This window comes from Pipistrellus hanaki (assembly GCF_964339955.1).
Source record: "Pipistrellus hanaki genome assembly, chromosome: 8".
NCBI lineage: Eukaryota > Metazoa > Chordata > Mammalia > Chiroptera > Vespertilionidae > Pipistrellus > Pipistrellus hanaki.
The window spans coordinates 17,225,883-17,242,635 of NC_140510.1; the positions used below are offsets into that span (position 1 = coordinate 17,225,883).

General features: G+C 33.1%; 1 protein-coding gene across 6 annotated transcripts in view; it reads left to right on the forward strand.

Annotated features, from left to right (window-relative positions):
* CCNT2 (cyclin T2) overlaps positions 1–16,424 on the forward strand; it is a 36,413-nt gene extending 19,989 nt beyond the window's left edge. For 2 of the 6 annotated variants that reach the window (XM_084892261.1, XM_084892263.1), the window contains 7 exons: positions 704–832; positions 2,838–2,898; positions 5,047–5,109; positions 8,228–8,273; positions 9,877–10,040; positions 12,135–12,205; positions 12,643–16,424. In XM_084892261.1, coding sequence (XP_084748387.1) covers positions 704–832; positions 2,838–2,898; positions 5,047–5,109; positions 8,228–8,273; positions 9,877–10,040; positions 12,135–12,205; positions 12,643–14,064 — 1,956 coding nt within the window. In that variant the 3' untranslated portion in view covers positions 14,065–16,424. Of the gene's footprint in view, positions 1–703; positions 833–2,837; positions 2,899–5,046; positions 5,110–7,911; positions 8,108–8,227; positions 8,593–9,876; positions 10,041–12,134; positions 12,206–12,642 lie in introns of those variants that run through there. The other 4 variants (XM_084892262.1, XR_014795739.1, XM_084892264.1 and 1 more) reach the window with 4 other exon arrangements.
* The last annotated feature ends 329 nt before the right edge of the window (positions 16,425–16,753 follow it).

The following is a 16,753-nucleotide window of genomic DNA, read 5'->3' on the forward strand; positions in this document are numbered from 1 at the left end:
TAAATGTTGGTTCAAAATTAGTGTTCTCTGTCTTAGTGCTATGTTCTTATACTTTAATCCAAAGAACATAACTTAGTAATGCTTTAAAAATTGCTAATTTCTAGATCTTCAATTGGCAATGTTTCTACTCTGTTAGTTTGTCATACATGTTTATTTCCATGAAACTTTTAATGATGTTAGTAAAGTACTAGAGATATTAGGTAGCAGTTTCATGTGCAGAATCTTCAATTTGCCGTGTAGATCCTTTTCCTATCTCTTAAGCAAGATTGTGTAGCTTTTAGCTACACAATGAGTCATTGATTAAGAAAACCCTAGAAAGTGGTGGCTGGGTTAGGTATACTTTACCCAGTTTTTGATGTTTTTTTTTAAAACTATGGCTTCATTCCTTGTCTTAAGGTGTTTTTTTTCCTTTACCTTCACAATGTGCATTAATATTATTTAAACTTTCTCTTAGTTTAATAAAGTATAAGTCTTTTTCCTTTAGTATTCTACTTGCAAAACAAGTAAAACAGATTTTACCAATTGGGGTCACTAGTTCTATTTATTGAATAACTTTATTAAAACTTTCATCAGTCTTTTCAAAGCCCAACTAGCAATTCATAATTTCAGTGTTACATTCCTTTCTTGCACACCTATCCCCTTTAGAAAGTAAGTTTTTTCCAAAATTTGTTTTTAAATCACCAACTTTCTTTCGTTGCTGCAGATAATATCACCTACTGCATTATTTTTGGCTGCAAAAGTGGAAGAACAGGCTCGAAAACTTGAACATGTTATCAAAGTAGCACATGCTTGTCTTCATCCCCTAGAGCCACTGCTGGATACTAAGTGTGATGTATGTAAAAATTGGGTTTTTGTTTTTTGGGTTTTTGTGTTTTTTTTTATTTCTTTGTAAATTTGAAACCTTTTCATTATTTAGACATGATAAAAATACATCTTAATTAGTGTTTCCTTCCAAATGCTGGTTATTCCTATTACTACTTAGGAATGTAAAGGCAAGAAGCAATCAGGCGGGGACTTATTTCATGTATGTTCATGAATTATAATGTCATTCTGAATTATGTAAAGTGCTTTTTTAAGTATATCACATTTTGTTGTTTATGCTCCCAGCATATCTGTGATATATGTAGAGGGTAAATCATTTCACCTCCATTGTTTGGGTATGTTCAAGATCAGAGATAATTCAAAATTATTAGCAAATGAAGGAATAGGAAAACCTCTGGATTTACTGCCAGACCAGTAGTTAATCTTTTTTACAGAATTGTTTATTTAATGCATATATATATTACTACTTATCTCTTCGATACATAAAAATACATTTCACCATGCTTGCATGAGCAGCAAGCACTTTTTAAAAATATTTTAACTTTCCTAAAGAGTAATGCTAGTTTCCAAACAACTTTTCATCATCAGTAATTTAATACACCTTGTTTGAAAGCACCATTTTAAAATGATCTGTTATCTTATAACAAAGAATTCTGGGCCTTTAAAATCATTTTTCTAGCACTCTTATTGTAGTTGAGTTCTTTATCAGGAACTTTTAAGTACTAAATGACTACCAGATTATATTAATTCAGTTTGATTTGGATCAAGTTTAAGTTCCAATTAACTATATCTGATTTTATTAATCTAGATGTTATCCTAGATGTAGTTAAGGAAGTAGAATGTTAATATAGCCATTCAAAAATAGAGAATTTATAATTATTCAAAAATAACTACTTAAAATTAGTAGTGTCTACTAATTTTACAAATTCAGAATTATTTCTTGTGGTTACTTAGGATATTGTTCAAATAACCGAAATGTACGTTTTAAAAAACAGCTCAGTGACCTTTTCAAAACAGGACAAAAATTAAAGGTACTTTCACTCTGGGTTTAGCAATATGTCCTTATATAAATGAATACTTATATGTGACATATTGTTTTCTTATTAACAATGTTTCTAGTAGTTATGTCATGATCAAAAAATGAGATTATGGAAAATTTTTCATACCATTTATTTTAGAGTAATTGCAATAGATGATTTTTTGTTTGTTTATTTTGTTAATTCTACCCCGAAGATTTTTTTTTCCCATTGATTTTTTAGAGAGTGGAAAGGCGGGGGGACAGGGGGACCGAGAGAAACATTGATGTGAGAGAGACACGTTAATTGGTTGCCTCCCACATGACCCTGAGATATGTGCTTTTGACCAAAATCAAACCCACAAACCCTTCAGTCCGGGAGCTAACACTCTAACACTAAGCACAACCAGCTAGGGGGTGAATACTTTATTGAGGTTGGGTGTATGATACATTATTTTGGTATTTTATATCTAAACTTTTTCCTTTTTATCTAGAGATTATACAGCTTTTTAAAAATTTTTATTTTGCCTTTTTTGAAGAGGAAGTTAATTCTAAAAGTAATCTCCTGTTACTGTCAAGAAATTATCACATGAAGGTGTCCTAGATTAAGTTGATAAAAACTTTTCTTTAAGGTGGGTTTGAATTTGGTGTTCTTATGTAGGTTGGTGCTCCCTATCTTAATATGTCTTGAAGCACTCATAATACCTAGGTAAAGTTTTATATTATAGACTAGAGATCTCTTTTGTTCCAATTGGCCCTCCCCCGTTTCATATTATCATTATCATTAGGGTTTTTGGGGTTTTGCTTTATTTACAGAAGTAATTCAATTTAGACTTGTCACAGAATATAGGCTCTCCATTTCCTTCTATTTCATTCCTTCATGTTTATAAACTACTCTAGTTCTGTTGTAATCAACCTGTAATTCTCATGAGATTTAACAGTCCCATAGTCTAGAAATGTTTATATTAAGTATTTTGATATTTCTCTTTTTACCTCGCAGGCTTACCTTCAACAAACTCAAGAACTGGTTTTACTAGAAACCATAATGCTACAAACCCTAGGTATGTACTTACATAAAATATTTTTATGTATGTTCTTCAATGCAATACAATAAGTCTTTACTTAATGTCATCAATTGGTATTTTAACTAAGTGAAACAACATAACAAAACCAGTTTACTATGGGCTAATTGATACAAACAAAAGAGTTAAGTTCCTATGGTATAACAAATGATGTTGATTGAAAGGACATTATTCAAGGGCCTACTCTATGTACTATACAAAATAAAGGAAAAAAAGTCTGGAGTGATTTTATCTTTGATGAAAGTTTCATTTTTAAAAGAAAGTTTGGGGCCAGAATATTATTGCCTGGTTATAAGAAAACCATTTTTTAAAAATTTCATTTCACATAAACAACCTTTGGTGAGATTTTAATGTATTCAGATAATTGGGATACTGTGCTTCATTCTGGCTTTGCATTGGAGAATGAAATACTCCTCTCAAACTGCTGCATATGATTGTAATGTGTACATACATACATGGCAGTTCTTGTTCTCCTAGAGCTTATAGTCAGTATTTAATGAATGTATATCATTTTTAATGTGACATAATAGTTCAATGTTGAACATTCTTTTCTAAAAGTTATGTTGTCTACAAAGTTAGTGCAACTTAATTGGCCTCTAAAGATCATTTATTCTGATGTTTCACTTTACCATGAGGCAGTTGGGGCTCGAGACAGTTTTGACTTCTGTAAGGTCCTGTATTACTCCTAGAAGAACATTGTCTTTATGGAAAGCTGGGTTTAAATCTGTAGGCCTCTGCTTGGGCAAAATTCCCCTCTTTACCTTTCATGCCTTGATTCTATATATGAGGTGGAATAATAATGCCTACTTTAACATTGTGAAGATGATGTATTATAAAATTGCCACATAGTGTCTGTGTCATAATCATTATTTATTATGGTAGTTATTTTTATTTTATTTATTACTCCCTTCCCAAATGTTGAATTCAAGTAGTAATCACAGCTTCTCATAATAATTGATTCTTTTTATTATAAAAGTAGCTTGTTTGAAATGTATATCACTTGTTCAGTTTTTATAGTATAAAAGGATACAAAAATAAAAGTGAGAATATTCTCATTCCCTCCAAATCCAGTAATGTAAATGTTATTGTTTATTATATAAAATTAAATAAATATGAAAATTTGAATATGAACATTGAAAAAGAAAATTATATTTTAAAATAATTAAACCTATTTTTTAAAAAAAATTATTGTCTTATTTGCATTATGACAGAGTCTTAAGCACAGAGAATGAATAATGGCATTTTAAGGGAAACATAAAAATATATAAGATACAACTCTTTGGCTTTCATTAAAGTATGATTTTGCAGATTTTATTACAGTTTTATTATAGGAATATAAATAGACTATCCAGTAACTTTATAAATCCGGATTACCTATTTATTAGGATATTATTCACCTACTGATTCTGAAGGCATTAGATGTGTCCTCCCTTATCCTACTTAAGGGTTGATCGGGCATTGAAAGCTTTTCGATATTTTATCTTTGGTTTTAGAAACAGTGGTTTAATGAATCATGAGGCCTACAAAGTATACTTAACCTTAACAATTTTATTATTAATGAAACATAATTATAAGCTAACTTGCTGAACCTTTTGATCTAAGGCATACTAAGAAAATAAGAGCACTGTATTATTTATAAGGTCATTTCTTACACTGTAACCCAAAGGTTATATTTATGAAAAATTTCTTTTCACATCTTTTGAAAGAGTTGGAATACACTTAAGAACCCCAGTGAATTCAATAAAAAGGGGAGGGCGAGAGAAATATACTACATAGTTGAATTCCATGCTTAACATGTGGGACAAACTTAATTATAATTGTCGTAATTTTAGTTTATTTTTAACATGAGGATAATCTCAAACTAATTGTAATTCAGAATCTTGAATAAATATTCCCCCAATCTCCAAATAACTTTGATAATAAATATTCATAATTGGAACATTTTTTTTAGAAGAAATGATTTCTTATCAGAGGTGTATAGTGTTCGTGTCAGTGATAAGAAACATTGTCTTTGGGGTTTTTTAATAGTGAAAAATAGATTACACATTTATGGTTCTATGGTGAATGGCATTTTTCAGGCAAGTATTGTAGTGGTGAGTGATTGGGGAAAAGTGCTTTTCATTTCAGGTTTTGAGATCACCATTGAGCACCCACACACAGATGTGGTGAAATGTACCCAACTAGTAAGAGGTAAGTGATCTTTGAAACTTTTTCATTAAATACAGTATTTATGATTTCTGTTGTCTGTAATTGATTTGAATGCTTATTTTGTTATTATAGCCTTTTCTTGAATTTTATTAAAATAAAGGAAATGTCATTTTGAAGCATTACTTTTTAGTGTTGGGTATCTTCCTATTCGTCTACTTCTATTTATATACACTTCAGTGAAAGTTTCATTTCACTAAAAATTTGGAGGGCTTCAAATATTCGGCTCTCTACCTCCCCATTGGGCTATGCCTGTCCTATATTTCAGTTAATATTTAAGATGTAGGCCATTAACACATGAGTACAGAGAGTAATATTAATTTTTAATTTATGCCAGCAACTTTCATTGACTTCTTGAAAAGACTACAGTATAAGAATTTGGAGGTCAACCTCAAATTTTTTTTATAAAAAATTGTGTTTCTTAGATTTGTCATATTTGCAAATGTTTTGCCCATCTTCATTTGAACAAAATTGTTTTACTACATTTTTCAGTTCTTTAGTATTACTAAAAATGGTTTTCTTTTTGTGTATAATGAAGAAATATATAGCATGATACATAGTGTGTAATGTGGCTATTACACCTTTTATAAACAGGAATAAGGAAGCTTTTGTACTTCTTGCTTTACTGCTTATAAAGCATGTGGAACACATTTTTCTGCTCTTGTTAATGAATCCTGTGTATCTGTTATATGCCTAGAAATGGTTTTTCCACATTTGCATGTTGTTATACTGCTGCTACTACTACTGTTTCCCATTAGAAATGTTATGTACTAATAGCAATCCCTTAGAACCTTTAGTGTGCCTTTTTTCTGTTACTTCCTTTTTGAAAATTAAATTTTGCAGTTTCATTCTTTTACCACCAGACTTCTTTAGGATTATTCTAAACAAAATGGGTAAGACTTTTGAAGGCCTTGTTTTGTTTTTTAGTGTTTACTTAAATATCCTCACATTTTATTCATTCTAAATTGAATTCATTTTATACCTAGGTAGGATTTTATTATGTTATGACTACATTAAGAAAAAAGGCTCTTATCTGGCACCACAAGAACTGGACCTCTAAAAATGCCATTATATATATTTTAATCCTAATAGCACGCATTATCATTTGTAAACTTGAACATACTTAGTTATAGTTCCTGTTCTTTGTGATTATATGAATATATTTTATAGCACATTCTCATCCCCAGTCTTACAGTATAGTATAGATTTGTATAAATAACTAGTATAGATGTTGAATTAAGGGGGGAAAAAATCTGAGTAGTACTATTTTTCTAAAAACTTGAAAGGGTAAACTATTTTGTCAGACTAATGGAAAGCCATATAATTTGTTTTAAATTGAGTCTGATGAAGAATGATATTGAAGGAAGATATTAATATAGGTTAAAATAATACTTTAGTAGGAGTTGAAACTGGATTTTCAGCTTAGTATTGTGAAGTTTTAGTTTTTTAAAAATTGTTTTTCAAAGTTTATTAATTTTTTGTACTTTATCCTATATTTAAAAAAGCTAGAGACATAAAGAACATTGATTTGCAAAATTGAATAGTAAATTTTAAAACATTTATAAAAACTAAATTTTATGTATCATCCAAAGCAAAATATTAAAATACTATTTTTTTTGTTAATGTTTAAAATGTGACTGACTTAAATTTTAGTACAGATTTTATATATGTTTAAACTCCTCTTGTGTGACTAACATTTTGAGTGACAGGGTTTGTATCTCACTCCATTTAATAAATTTTCTTTCATGTTTGGTCTCTTTTTCTTTGCTCTATTTACAATTTTAAGCTAAGAAAAGAACATTTTCCCTACATTCTTCCTCTGTTGCACAGTGAAGCTATTGAATTTAGACATCTTGCGAGGTGAAAACTGCTATGGCAATTTAAAATTTCTTATCTACATATTTAGTGTCTTTTGTGAAAGGAGTAAATGGTTTGGCTTCTTTCAAGTCCTTTACCTCCTTTCCCCACAAGAGAAAATTGGTATTATGCTCCTTTGCTGCAGAATTGGCTAATGTCATTTTACAGGGACCTTCACTTTTCTGATTTATCCTTTCTTTCCCATAAGGAAAGAAAGCAATACTTAAGTCAAACTGTCTCCAGGACATTCTTGGACACTCTTAGCATACAGCTCTGCTAAACCAAGTCCCTTTTTAAGATTCACATGGGACAGCAGGGATTATAGGTGCTACAGATAACACTACCAGGGGGCAAGGATTTTGAGGCCTTTTAGAGAAGGGTGAGATGAAGGGAACTGACCCTAGTTGAAACAAAGGGGAAAGATTATGTCAGTTTTATGAATGTAATTGGAAGGAAAGGGGGTACTATAGCAGAGGCATCCCTGTTGGGAAAAATAAGAAGCAGAAGGGGAGGGCCTGTTTTCCATTTCAGTGTCTTAATTTCTATTCTTTGAGAGGTTGACAATGTTGAAGCATTATGATTCCCTCTACATTACTCATATCTAAAGTTCTATTAATTGGATTCTATAATTTAAAATAATAATAATAATAATAATAATAATAATAATAATATAGTGGAGTTTCCTGTATCTGTCCTTACAATGTTTTAGGTTGTTTATTAATTGATGCTTAGTAGCATGATGAGAAACTGAGCGGTTGTGCTCTCTGACTTTGGAGGGTGGGGGTTTGTTTTCTTTTGTTTTGATGGAAGTACTAAGCCAATTTAAATATGATTGAGGATTAAGTCTGGCAGGCAACTCTTTGTATTTTGTATTAGACTTCAAAATCTTTTCTTCTTCTTCCTCTTTTTTTTTTTTTTTTTTAAATCCAGGAGAATGCTTAATTGCAACTTTTAGCTGACTAGATGCTTAACTTAGTAACAAGTTTAGCCCTTGTAACTGGCTAGCTAAAAGCAAATCGGCTTGTTTCTCAGATCTTTGGGGGATAGCAAGAAACATTTGAGTGAATGTTGTTGAAGATTTTCAGTAGTATAGAAAATGATGGCGCTCTTGTGATATTTGTAAGTAGTAAGTAAAATTTACTTTTTGTGTACACATCTTTGAAGTTTTTGTTATGTTGAGAACTTTTTAATGGTAGCATGTTAAAGCTGATAGTATTGTCTTCGTTTTTCTTTTTTTTCCTTACAGCAAGCAAGGATTTGGCACAGACATCCTATTTCATGGCTACCAACAGGTTGTTATCCTGACCCTCTTTGTTGCACTGTTGTAGCACACTATAGCTTCCTTTAATGCAGGGCCCCCTCAATGTGTCTCTTACCCTTGTTGCAGCAGGAGACTGGACCATCTACTGTGGTGGTACCTTCCTGTCTGCTTTGCGGTGTATTGTACAAGGGACTTTGGGCACAGAGGGGTTAAATGCACAATGTGAAGTGTAGTGGTGCTTTCTGATGACATATTCTCGATTTGTGAGTGCATAAGTCTAAAATTGGTAGCCTGAATAGCAGCTAAAGATTACACAGAGCTAAACTTAACGTAGAAATTCGAGCAACTTGGTAAGTATAAAGCTATTTCTAGTTTATAATTATAGTTAAATGACAATTTTTAAAATTTCACATTGATCCAATCTTAACTTTAATCATTAAAGTTTTTTAATAAATAAAATTTCTATAACTTGGTTCTATAATACCCATTAGTAGTAAATTAGAAGTAGTCGACTCCTATCAGTGCCTAGATGTGCATAAGTACAATTTTTACTTTTAAAAAACCTTACTTCCTTTTCAGTTTATATAAATACAAAATGGTGTGGGTTGTGATTGATCAATAAACATTTTCATTAATTCTGAAACTGAAGTGGAAGAATAGTTTTTAAAAGCCTTTAATATCTAATATAAAATTCTGTATTGATTATATTAATTATTTAAATTTGTTGGGGTTTTTTAATGGGTTTTGGGGGAAGAGGGACCAAACCAGCTTTAAGTGGCCCTTAATTTTTTTGTGACACTGTTAAGTTTTATTTAAATTTTGGATTGGCGAATACCCATGTATATCTTAAGATATATGTTGTTGGGCTTTAACCTCTATTCCAAGGAATTCTGAACAACAAAAGCAAAAATAACACTTAAATTTAAAACTTGGATTAGAAAAGCCTACTTGCAACATGTTACATGCCCAGTCTAGAGAAAGAGTATTTTTGTAGTACATAGCAACATTGGGCTTTGAACCTGTTACGCAAAAGGTAAGTTTTCTCTGTGGCTCTATTGAAAAGAAGACAGAGGTTTACATAGAAAAAGTGTTAAATTCTCTTTAACTTACTTGAGAATTACATTTAAGCCACATCAAATAGTAGAATCCCTAATTATAATGCAGTGTTGAAATGTGTCACTTTTACCGAGAGTCCTCTGTTTTTTCATTACTTCTTTGCCATGGTATTACAAAAAAAACAAAAATGTCACAAAAAAAAAGTTTAAGGTATTATAGTGGTTATTGGAAATAGAAGTGTATTAGGTATATGTCTTCACCTCCATTTATAAAGAAATAAAAATGCTTTTAGTTTAGATGTAAAAACAAAACTCAGAAATATTAATATATTAATAAAATATTAATAAAATACTCGGTTTAATAGTATGGGTAATGTTCATAATGTATAGGATTTTTTTAGTACTAAAATTTTGTAAGTATAGGGTTAGCTTTTAACATGATAAAATAGGTTTTGTACTCTAGGCTTACAGAAGAAAACCTTTATACTTCTGTTTTTGTTCTTACTGGTAAATGTTTTTTCTTTGTTTTACATATTTGAATTTCTATGACTCTTCATTGTCAAACATGCGCCACAACAGTCTACATCTTACCACCTTCTGTCTTCAGTACAAACCAACAGTGATAGCATGTGTATGCATTCATTTGGCTTGCAAATGGTCCAATTGGGAGATTCCTGTGTCAACTGATGGAAAACATTGGTGGGAATATGTGGATCCTACAGTTACTTTAGAATTATTAGATGGTAAGTAAAAAAAAATCTTTTTTTGAGTTAAAAATATTTCTTTTTATTATGGAAAAATTCTATCTAATTCTGTATAGGTTTGAAAACTAGTGAATCCCATACACTCATGCCAAACTGAATAGTTACTAATTCTGGCCAATTCATTATCCTTCCCTGCAGTTTTTTATTTTTAATCCTTACCCAAGGATATGCCTTTATTGATTTTAGAGAGAGGAAAAGTAAGAGGGAGAGAGAGTAAGAGAGAAATAACGATTGGTTGTCTTTCGTATACACCAAGAGAGAGAGAAAACCCGAAACCTAGGTATGTGCCCTGACCAAGAATCGAACCAGCGATCTTTCGGTGTACAGGACGATGCTCCAACCAACTGAGCCACACCGGCCAGGGCTCCCCTATAGTTATTTTAATGCTAATCCAAAATATCATTATTCCATGTATTAATATTTTAGTTTGTTATTTCAAAAAATAGACTCTTTTTTTTTTTTTTTTTTTTTTTTTTTTTACATATAACAACTATAATTCCTTTTAACAATTTGGTAAATTTAAAAGAATAATTACATGATCAAATGAACACAGAATGAAAATAAGAATTCATTAGCCTAAAAAAGATAAAGTGTACATATCAATATATTAACCACTACTGAATATCTCAAGCCCTTTGACACTTCTCAAACTCAAAGGTTAGTTTTGTTAGTTTAAAATGTACGGATTCAAAATCAGGTATTATTGCAGAAGATGTGAAGCAATCAACTAATAGTATTTTCTGGGTAACAGTTCTTGCTCTGTAGTTCCACTGATGAAATGTGCCATTGTTGCCTTGCATCATTAAATGTAGTTAACAAGGAAAAATTGGGGTTACAAGCTCTCTAAATTGAGCCTAGAATTTGAAGGTCTCCTGATAAGAAATTTCCATGGTTAAGGCATAAGAGAATTTGGCCAGAGGTAGGAGATTCTTAGAGATTAAGATATTTTAGCTATGTTATTATAAATTTCAGAAAGGAACTAGATAACATTCTTACTTAATAGATGTGCCTAAACTAGTATGTTGGGTTTTAGCTTATTCTTTTTGTGGGCTTTCCCCAACTTCCTTCACAAAATTTGAAGCTAATGGAAAGTAGGATTTATGTCTGTTGCAACTGAGGACATCTAGAAACACAAAAATAATTTTATCAATGCACTAGAGGCCTGGGGTGGAAGGAGGGTCTCTCAGCCCAGCCTGCACCCTCTCCAATCCAGGATCCCTCAGGGAATGTCTGACTGCCTCTTGCAATCTGGGACCACTGGCTCCTAGCTGCTCGCCTGCTTGATCGCCTCTAACCCATCTGCCTTCCTGATCGCCCTTAACTACCCAGCCCCGCACCTAGGACCCAGGATTCCCTCCTTCTGGCTGGCCGCAGCAGTCCCCCTCCCCCCCTCCGCCCCCGGAGCGGGCAGCTTTTTTCCCTCTCCTGGGCTGCAGGCACCAGTGCCCGGGGCTGTGTGCGGGTGGCTTCGCCTGATCCCGGCTTTGTCAGGAAGGATGTCCAGATGGTCATCAGGAAGACGTCCAGTCTAATTAGCATATTACCCTTTCATTGGTATAGATCTTATTGTGGGTACATCATGTTGATATCTCTTATTGCTAGTAATGAAAACCATCATTACTTGATTAAGATGTTATTTACTGTGTTTCTTCATTGTAAAGTTACTGTTTTTCTCTTTGCAATTAAATATCTTGAGGAATATATCCTTTTTTTTCCCTCCTCAAACTTTTGCCCCTAATTTTAAATCTATTTAAGGATCTTGCCTGCAACAAATAATATTATTATTATTATTATTATTATTGCCTAGTGGAGGTTTATATTTTGGGAGAATATTTTTTTAAATGCTACTAAATTTTCCAGAGATCCTGAGTAGGCACATAAAATTGGGGTGGGAAAGTGATTTTCTCTAAAAATACTAGTTCAGAGCTCTGTCCACTGTAAATGCTGAAGATTGAATAGGAGGGTGAGAGTGAGGTAGATGAACTCTTGAAAACCTTTTTAATATTGCTCACTTGAGAGAAATTTAAATCATAAAGGCACCTTCTAAGTTATGAATTTAAATTTTATTTTTAGAGTTAACACATGAATTTCTACAGATACTGGAGAAAACGCCTAGTAGGTTGAAGAAGATTCGAAACTGGAGGGTAAGAGAATAGGCACGGTTTAAAAGATTATCAATTTGTCATTTATCTTAACAATTACAAAGCTAACCAGTTTGAATTTGGGGGGTTAAATATTCTTTATTTCCAGTATTCCTGAATAATTATAATGTATCAGAAGCTATATACACACATACTGTATTCAACTACTATGTCCATTGGACTTTGCCGAGTATTTTATAAATTTTTTTATAAACCTCACAATGGTGGTGATATTCTTCTCATTTTACAAATGGGCAAGTTAAAGCCTAGACAAGTTAAGTTACTTTCTCAAATGATGGCTAGGTTGAATATCAAATTCCAAAATTAGTGCTTTAAAACATTTTATAGTCTTGTTTTATAAATATAGAATTTTTATAAGCAAAGAATTGTGTATTAAATTCCTGTGTTGTCATTGCTTTTTTTGTGTTTTATTTAAATAGGCTGATCAGGCGGCTAAGAAACCAAAAGTAGATAGACAAGTATCAGAAACGCCGCTTCTTGGTTCATCTTTGGTCCAGAATTCCATTTTAGTAGATAGTGTTGCTGGTGTGCCTGCAAACCCAAGTTTTCAGAAACCCTCTACATCGGCATTCCCTGCACCAGTACCTCTGAATTCAGGAAATATTTCTGTGCAAGACAGCCATACGTCTGATAATTTGTCAGTGCTAGCAACAGGAATGCCAGGTACCTCATACAGTTTGTCGTCGCACCAAGAATGGCCTCAACATCAAGAATCCGCAAGGACCGAGCAGATATATTCACAGAAACAGGAGACATCTCTGTCTGGTAGCCAGTACAACATCAACTTCCAACAGGGACCTTCTCTCTCACTGCATTCAGGATTGCATCACAGACCTGACAAAATTTCTGATCATTCTTCTATTAAGCAAGAATATACTCATAAAGCAGGGAGCAGTAAGCACCATGGACCAATATCTGCTACTCCAGGAGTTATTCCTCAGAAGATGTCTTTAGATAAATACAGAGAAAAACGTAAGCTAGAAACCCTTGATCTGGATGTCAGGGATCATTACATAGCTGCCCAGGCAGAACAGCAACACAAACACATGCAGTCGCAGGCATCCAGCAGCAGCTCTGTAACTTCTCCCATTAAAATGAAAATTCCTATCACAAATGCAGAAAAGCCTGAAAAATACATGGCAGATAAGAAGGAAAAAAGTGGATCGCTGAAACTACGGATCCCATTACCACCCACTGATAAAAGTGCCAGTAAAGAAGAATTGAAAATGAAGATAAAAGTTTCTTCAGAAAGGCACAGCTCTTCTGATGAAAGCAGTGGGAAGAGCAAACATCCCAGCCCGCATATTAGCAGAGACCATAAAGATAAGCACAAGGAGCATCCCTCCAACCGCCACCACCCCAGCAGTCACAGGCATTCCCACTCACACAGTGGCAGCAGTGGTGGCAGCAAACACAGTGCTGATGGAATACCACCCACTGTTCTGAGGAGTCCTGTTGGCCTGAGCAGTGATGGCATTTCCTCTAGTTCCAGCTCTTCAAGGAAGAAGCTGCATGTCAATGATGCATCTCACAACCATCACGCCAAAATGAGCAAAAGTTCCAAAAGTTCAGGTAGTTCATCTAGTTCTTCCTCCTCTGTTAAGCAGTATATATCCTCTCACAACTCTGTTTTTAACCATCCCTTACCCCCTCCTCCCCCTGTCACATACCAGGTGGGCTACGGACATCTCAGCACCCTCGTGAAACTGGACAAGAAGCCAGTGGAGACCAACGGTCCTGATGTCCATCACGAGTACAGTACAAACAGCCAGCATTTGGACTACAAAGATACATACGACATGCTGGACTCGCTGTTAAGTGCCCAAGGAATGAACATGTAATCGTTTGTTTAGGTCAATTTTTTCTTTCCTTTTTTAATTTAAAAATTGTTAGAATGGAATCCTCCTGATCTAGCAGTGGTAACACCTGCCATTGCTGCCACTGTTTCAATATTTGTAAGTGCTGCTTTATTCTTCATTCTGAAAAGAAGAGATTATAGTAAACAAGTCTTTATCTCCACATATGATAGTGTTATAAATACTGTAAAAGCATGGAAGGTGCAAAACTCAGTATTTCTACAATTGCAGCTAAGAACATTAGGATGAGTGGCTGGCTGCTTCTAGGAATATAAGATGCCTCAAGCATTTGTTATTTATAATTTGAATACTGTAGCTATATTATTTTTGTTGTTGCTTGACTTTTGAATGAGTGTAAATTGTTTTCTTTTGTGTATTTATACTTGTATGTATGATTTGCATGTTTCAATGTTAAAGGGATAAAACAGTATATTGAAAACAGTTTACAGGAAAGTGGAGAAAAAATGTACATACATTTTTGTATGTTTAGATATTACCATAAATACTCAGGATTGGAGCTGCTTGTAAGTATAACAATATACAGAATAACTTTATTTTATCTTGTCAGAGTCCATCACTAATCTAAAACAAAGGTGGCACTTTTTCATGTTAACCTTAAACTCTAGGCCTTACTGGAAGCCTCTGAAGGGGGACACTTCAATACCAGATGGGTATGCAGTGCCACAGATGGTCACTTACACTGTGAGGCACTCACTGCCTTCAGGGGTTCTGACCAGATTGGCTGCTGAAATAGCCCCTAGTTTTCTGAAGGCTTGAAGAGGAAAAAATTAAGTTTACATACTCTTGATGTGAAGTGCAGTTAAATGTTTGTTGGTTTGTTGCAGTACTATATTTAACACAGAGCTGTTAATAATGGTTATGTAGATTACTGTGATTTGAAAACTAAACTCACAAAACGTACATAGTGAAAAATTAAGTTTTCCCTTAAAGAAAAAACGTCAACACTACATAGTTGAACAGTAGACAGGGATCGCATTTCCTTCAGCATTCGGAATGACAGCGTATTCTCAAACATACTCCTCCCCTCAAGCTTGTTTGTGTGTGATGCCCATTTCTTTTTCAGGTAAATTCAGTCTTCCTTTTAAAAATAAAATTAAAACTATTACTCTCTCAGTTCTTTATATTTTAACAATAAATAAAAAGATCACTGTGCATTGTACCTGTATTTATAGCTTATCAGGAACCTCTGAGGAAAAAAAGGTAGAGAGCTAGTGGAGGTTTTACATTTGTTTGCACGTCTCAGTATATTCCTGTTGAGGTCACATTGGCACAGTCATCTGACTTTGAATGAACAATAGACATTAATTTGTTTTAAACACTAGTAATATGGCCCTGGTTTATCAGTGAGTCTTCTATTTATTCTGTGGTAAATCTTTGAGCTGTTGAGTATCTTTGAGATGGGTTGAATTCAGCTTCTGTTGAACTGAAGGCTGTCTTCATTTTTCCTCTATGTATATGATTTATTTTTGTTTTAAAAAGCCACTGATATGTGCACAATTGTAATTTTACCCAAGTATGTTGCAGTTGTAAATATTAGAGTTTAATCTTGTGCTCTACTTTTACTTAGCAATTACCTAATTTGCCAATAGCTTTATAATTTTTTAAAAGATAATTGTTTGTTATTTTGTTGATGTTATTTGAATTTAGTATAGTAGGAGCCTCTTTCTAGGGACTTTGCCTAGATAGCATGTCCTAACATTTGTTCGTCTTGTAAAACTTTAGTAATCTTTGTCATTATGTATAACTTTGTTGTTCTGTATGGCATATTATTGTATCCACAAACATGATAATTTTGATGCAGTTATACTTTGACAGTGGTACATAATCCAAGGACTAGTACATAGAATTAAGCTGAGTACAGAATGAGGGAGGGAAGGGTTTTGTTCTTGGTAATTTAGATGTGAAACCTCTAAGGAGCTATCATGTGAAACTACATAGTGTGGTTATGCTACTGTATACTTAGGGATGATAATACCAGGAATTTTAATAAGATTTTGTAAAGAATATCCAGAAAATTAGTGAACATATTTTCAGTATGACATAGAAAACAATGTGAATATTTAAGGTCTGTGACTATACTTAAACTTCACAAAGAATTTGCAGAATTGTTTTTGAGATGTGGGAATAAAAGTGATTTTGTTGAATCTTTATTGGTGCTAATGATGGACAGTTAAAAAAAGTTAGCTAGTGTATATTGTTATGGGTCAGTACTTATTAGTACTTCCAAAATTGAATTTAAAATGCTATGTATTCACTTTTCACTCTGTAAATGTAAATCTTTACAATGATTTTATTTATTAAAGGGCAGCCAGTTGTAATTTTTACAGGATTGTGTGAGCTGTTCAAACTCTTTAACTTCTGAACGGGACATTAGCTTCCAAAACCACGATGGGGATAAACATGGAAATCCTTTTAGTTTCAATTCCTTTCAGTGAAAATTCACATAATTCATATTATCATGAATTTTCTTTAGCCGTCTCATCAGCCTGGTCCCAGTAGGCTCAACCAAAGAAAAAGACTCTAGTGAATGGACATTATTACTGAGTCTTCTTGTAAGTAGCCATAAATGAACCAAAATAGTATCACCAAATTTAGGTATGAAATTCCACATGTGCAAAGTACTGTTAAGGTGAAACATTTTTGATGAGATTTT